This window comes from Meles meles, chromosome 9 (assembly GCF_922984935.1).
Source record: "Meles meles chromosome 9, mMelMel3.1 paternal haplotype, whole genome shotgun sequence".
Lineage (NCBI taxonomy): Eukaryota > Metazoa > Chordata > Mammalia > Carnivora > Mustelidae > Meles > Meles meles.
Window position 1 is genome coordinate 68,927,416 of NC_060074.1, and position 5,349 is coordinate 68,932,764.

The window sequence follows — 5,349 nt, forward strand, 5'->3', positions numbered from 1 at the left end:
GTAGGGGTCTGACCCTGGCTTCTGCACGCACTCGGGCTGAGACTGCAGGTCCCCCGCGGCGGCTCGAAGCTCTGCCCGGCCTGCCCCACCGGTGCGGGGGCGACAGAGACCGCCCAGGCGAGGGGCAGTGGCGCCGGCCCTGGAGGGGTCGGGCGGGCGGAGGCTGCAGCCGCCAGGGCACAGGGTGACTCACCGCGCCTCAAGAGGGCAAACCCCGCGCCAAGACTCGAGTGCCCGCAGAGAGTGAACATTTTCGGGGAGGCCCATGCCAAGCGCGCCTGTTCTCGCCTCGCCTCACCGCTCTCGAAGCCTCTGAAAGATGGAAATGTCACTTTCTCGGCCGGCCAGATTCAGCGCCCGGGCAGGGGGCTCGAGGCTCCAGGTCATGACACCAAGGAAAAAGCGCACACATCCCATGAAAACAATAATTTATTTAAATAATCTCTTCATATTGTAAAATCAACATTAAGAGCATGTTGTTTTCATAATAAATAACCCCAAAATATCTTTCATTTCAAAAACAAAGACTTTAGGATAAGATAAAATAAAACCCAATCAGTAGCTTAGTTTAACTGAGAAAATTTTCAAAGGGAAAAATAAAATGGAGGGATTGCTGAGGTCACTGCTAAACCGCAGTTTTCACAGATGTGGGGGGGGGTTTACAAAAAAGTCTGAAAAGACGAGTATTTTTATACAAATAAATCAGTGGGAAAATCTGCACAGACACCTTTATTTACAAACTCTATGTCGAAGTCCAGCCTAACAATCCTGAATAGGTTTTAAAAAAGATAATTTAAACACATTTTTTGCAGTGTCCACATATTAAAAAATCATTTTTTCCCCAACATCAAAATGAGGTCATCCGCAAAGGCACCTAAACTTTTAAAAAAATAAAAATAAAAAAACTCCACTGGTGATGGATGAGGAAAGGGCTAAGGGAGCGTTCCTGGGGGAGGGGGCGGGATCTAAGGCAGGGCAGAGGGGGGGGCTCCAAGGACTTGGGACAGCGGGGCAGAAAAAAAGCGGCGGGCCGCCCAGGTCACGGGGGCGAGTGGGGAGGGCGCGCAGGCCGGGGAGGTCAATCAGCCCAGCGCTGGAGCAGGGCCTGGGGGCGGGCATGGAGAAAGGAGCCTCAGAGCACCCTGGAAGCTTCGCGGGCGGGGGAGGCGTCCCTCCCCCCGGACTCAGCTCGTGGCCCGCGGCAAGGAAGGCGCCCGACTGCCTCTTGGGTCGCGGAGGCGGGGGAGGCATGTCTGAGGCGGGGCTCAGGTCGGAAAGGCGGCCAAGGCGGGCGGCCCTGCCGGGGGGCCTCAAAAAACCTTCCAGTTCCCCGCCGCTCAGTGGCCGCGCGAGGGAGCAGGGCCCGTGGCGGGCCCTCCCGGGCCTCTCTTCACAGAGGGTGGGAGGCGTCCGAGGGCCAGCTGGAGGGACCCTCCGGCTCTCCGAGCGAGCACTGAGGATCACCGATCTCTGTTCTCTCAGTCTCCTGCGCAGTGTCCCTCGGGTTAGAAAATCGTCCCCGCGCTCACCGGGGCGCCCCCGCCGCCGTGGTGGTGGTGGTGGTGATGGTGGTGGTGATGGTGCGGCTGCGGGGTCTGCGTTGGGTGCAGCAGGGGCGCGGCGGCCTGCAGGTGTGAGGCAGGGCCGGAGGCCTGGTGGTACCACGGGTAGTTGCCCAGGAAAGCCGAGGCCGCGCTGCTCGGGCTAGAGCCCGAGCTGCCGGCGCCGCTGCCGCCGCTGCCGGGGCCGCCACCGCTCCCCATCCGCTGCGGCGCGCTGAAGTCCCAGGAGGCCGGCGCCGACACGGGCGGTGAAGCACAAGGCGGCGAGGTGCTGGCCCCAGGATGCTGTTCCGAAGGGATCTCACCGCTTTTCCACATCTTCTTGAACTTGGACCGGCGGTTCTGGAACCAGATTTTGACCTTTGTGGAAAAGGGACCCGAGCGTTAGTGGAAGAACCTGGATCTGGGGCGGGGGCGGGGGCGGGGGGGTGGTGGAGGAGCGTGGAAAGCACGCGGGGCAGGTGAGCGGATCACGTGCCGAGGCCTCGGAGGCTGGGATGGCTCCCACTCCATTGGGAGGCAATCCCAGAAAATCGGAGACAGCGGGTGTGGGTGCACCGTGGTGGTGGTGACAGCGGGGGCGGGGGGGCGGGCCAGTGATTTTACCCGCTTAATCAGTACCGCGCGGAAAGACTGCGAAAGCGGCTTTTTGCCCACTCCGGTCCTTTGGTTTTCTCACGCGCGGCGCCCCCCTGGGGGATTTCAACTTAAGGAGTAGAAGTTGAGGCCGCCCAAGGCACGGGCCTCGTAATCCTTAAAATTACTTTAGAAACACTTTTTTAAAACATTGTGCTGACCCCGCCTGCTTCCCAGCCATCCCAGGCCCGCGCGCTCCTCGTTCCGCTCCAGGCCGGGAGCCCTCACCTGAGTCTGGGTGAGGCCCAGAGACGCCGCCAGCTCCGCTCGCTCGGGGAGTGCCAGGTACTGAGTCTTTTGGAAACGCCTCTGAAGAGCCGCCAGCTGGAAACTGGAGTAGATGGTGCGGGGTTTCCGGACTTTCTTTGGCTTCCCATTCACTATCCGGATTTCAGGCTCGAGGTCCTCTTTCTCTGCAACGCAACGCAACCGTGAGAATAGCACAAACCGGGGGGCTCCAAAGACTTCCCGCTGGGCGTAAGCGCCTGGCCTGGGACTTGGCCTGAGCCGGGGAGCGGCTTCCCGGAGACGAGCAGGGCGCTTCGCTAAGTGCGGACTCGAACCGCCATGGAACCTGGGACCTGGATTCTCCAGGAAGGGGAAGAAGGAGCCAACCGGAGAGAAAGAAGGAGCAGGTGGTAAGGAAATGAGTTGCCATGGAGCATGCACCGCGCGCCCACTCGGCCCCCTAAGGCCACCCGGTCCCACCAGCCGAGCCCCGAGGGACCTACTCAGTGACCCTCGGCAGACTGGCGGTTGAGAAGAGTAAAAGGCGCAGGGCGGGCAGGGAGGGAGCAGGCAGAGTACTCGGCAAGGGTTCCGGATGGATCCCCGCCCCAAACAATTTTCTCCCACCCATCCCAGGAACTAGACTGACTTGTCACCCTTGACGCCAGCGTTGTGCATACCAGGTTCGTTGTTGGCCGGGGAAGAACTGGTCCCGTAGGGTGCGTAGGAGGTGTAGGCGGCGGTGTAGCCCAGGTCGTAGCCGCTCTTGGCGGAATAAGGGACGTTGTTGAGGCCGCCGGCGTGGTACTGGTAGGAGCCCATGTGCGCGTAGGGCGAGCCCCCACTGCCGCCGCCGCCCGCCGGGTGCTGCTGGTTGGTGTAGTAGCTGCTGTCGGTAGCTGTGGATACCGGCAGTGTGGGCGACTCCTGGGGCTTGTGGAGGCTGCTGCCGTTGCTGCCGCCGGGGCCAGCGCCGCCGCCGCTTGGGGGCTGCTGGTGCTGGTGGTACGTGCTGGAGGCCGTGATCTGGGTCGAGTGCATATCAGCCACCAGACTGTCAAAGACTCCAGTCATCCTGGCCCGGGACGGGAAAGAGCAGAGGTGGCGGGCGCGAGGGGGGAAGCGAGGCGCCTCCTCCGTCTCTCCCTGTCCCCTCCAGGAGCCAATGTAATTACGGGGGGGTGAGGGAGGGTGGGGAGGAAAACAAGAAATGTGGCAACGGTCTGGGCAACTCCTCCTCCGGGGGAGGCGATCACCGTGCACTGCTCGGGACAGCTGCCGCCGGCCGCATCCTCTCTCCGCCTCTCTAACGCGCTCGGCTTCTTGCCCAGCGCCGGCTCGGGCGGGGGGCGGGCGGCGGAGGGGGCAGGGGTGGCGGGGCCAGGCCGGGGCTCCGGGAGGCGGGAGCAGGTGAGCAGCCCAGAGCGGCCTTACGATTGTCTGCGGGGCGGGTTCGGGCAGGGTGGGCATTTAACAGTCGTCACGTGAGCGCCGGGACGTCACCTAGCAACAGCCAATCCCCAGCGCCGGGCCGCGAGCTCGGGGCGCCGGGGTACGCCCGGCCGGGGGGCTGGTGTCACAGGGCGGGCGCTGCGGCTGCTGTGGTTGCGGGCGCAGACAGGCCGCGGCTCAATGGGAGCAGCGAGGCGAGCGAGTGGGGAAGGGGCGCGGTGGGGAGTCAGGGGGGCCGGCAGCCGCAGGACGGGAGGCGTGAAGACGGGGACCGGCTCAGGGGAGGAAGACAGGGGGTCTCCCATCCCGCCCCGTGCCCAAGCGCCCACCAGTTCCCGCGATTCGTGTCCTCCTGTCCGAGGTCCGCGCTCAAACACGGATCAAAGCGGCGCGGAGAGTCGAGCCAAGTCTGGCTCCGCTTTTCCTCGAAGCGTCTGGCGGGTACCCTTGTCAGTCACTCGGCGCTTGAAGTCAGTTGATTTAAATGATCCATAAACCCACGTATAAAAATCCCTACTTCCACATACTTGCTGACCGACCCGTAGGAATATTAGATAATTAACGAGATAGTGTTTGAGCGATTGTTTTCTTGTTGCTTCCGTGCGAAGCTATAGAAATTCAAAAATATTATCACTAACGATATATTTGAAACCATTTTCCCTCGTACTTTCCTGATAGGACGAGACTTCGAGCAATTATGTCGATCTGATGGGGAACTGACAGGCACAAAGTGACCCCGGGAATTTCCTCTCTTGGTTGGAATGCTAGACCAGATTGACCAGACGGCCTTCAAAGTTCGTTCTAATTCTAAATTCTATATATTTACGACAAAGGATAATTCTTAGGGGAGAGAGGCGTCTCCATACTACAAGTCTGGGTGAATTTACAGAAACAAATAGAGAAAGTTTTTTTCTCAAGCACTTAACCCTATTTGACAGTGCATTCAGTTAGGACCCTGTTTCGTCCTATCATTGCAATTTCCTCTTCTTTTAAATCTGAAGTGGCGACTTTCCCCATAGCAGTATTTCCTGCTGGCTGGGGACCGTGGCCCGGAGTTGAGGGACGCTCACCTTTACTGGACTCCCGAAGTCCGCAGTTCCCACGGCAGTGCTGGCCTTGTGGCGCCACCTGCTGGGGGTGTGCCTGCTTGCAGCGGACCCAGTAGACGGTCTAATCACGCTGAGGCGCCAGTCTCTGAAACCCCCCAAAAGAACAAAATAGTAATTAAAAGCCACAAAATTGTGCTAGTGCGCGCCATCTGAAGCACCCCTTCCTAAAGACATAACATGTCGCTGAAAGAACTTGTTTCAACAACTGCCTAATGGAAAACAAGTTGATACTATGAAAAATATGATCTTGGTCTTCTTCCCCCGAAAAAGCAAGTGTGTAATTAAAACTCCAGCATCCACACAGCTCATTCTCTGCAGAATAATGAGGAAGGTAATCCACCTTCAAATCTGCCGGGATTTAG

General features: G+C 59.5%; 1 protein-coding gene across 1 annotated transcript; it reads right to left on the minus strand.

Annotated features, from left to right (window-relative positions):
* Positions 1-969: 969 nt before the first annotated feature.
* Positions 970-3,506, minus strand: DLX2 (distal-less homeobox 2). The gene is made up of 3 exons (XM_046019518.1): positions 3,107-3,506; positions 2,427-2,611; positions 970-1,922 (listed from the first exon to the last, which is right to left on the minus strand). Exons 1-3 carry the CDS (start codon positions 3,498-3,500, stop codon positions 1,506-1,508), a joined length of 996 nt encoding a protein of 331 aa, XP_045875474.1. The 5' UTR covers positions 3,501-3,506; the 3' UTR covers positions 970-1,505.
* Positions 3,507-5,349: the final 1,843 nt, after the last annotated feature.

What these genes read in the sequence shown, in the direction of transcription:
- DLX2 (XM_046019518.1), bottom strand. Translation starts at nt 3,500, where the DNA reads ATGACTGGAGTCTTTGACAGTCTGGTGGCTGATATGCACTCGACCCAG. An exon ending in CCCGGCCAACAACGAACCTG is followed by an intron (nt 2,612 to 3,106) that starts GTATGCACAACG and finishes GTTGCGTTGCAG; the next exon opens with AGAAAGAGGACCTCGAGCCT. An exon ending in TGGGCCTCACCCAGACTCAG is followed by an intron (nt 1,923 to 2,426) that starts GTGAGGGCTCCC and finishes TTTTCCACAAAG; the next exon opens with GTCAAAATCTGGTTCCAGAA.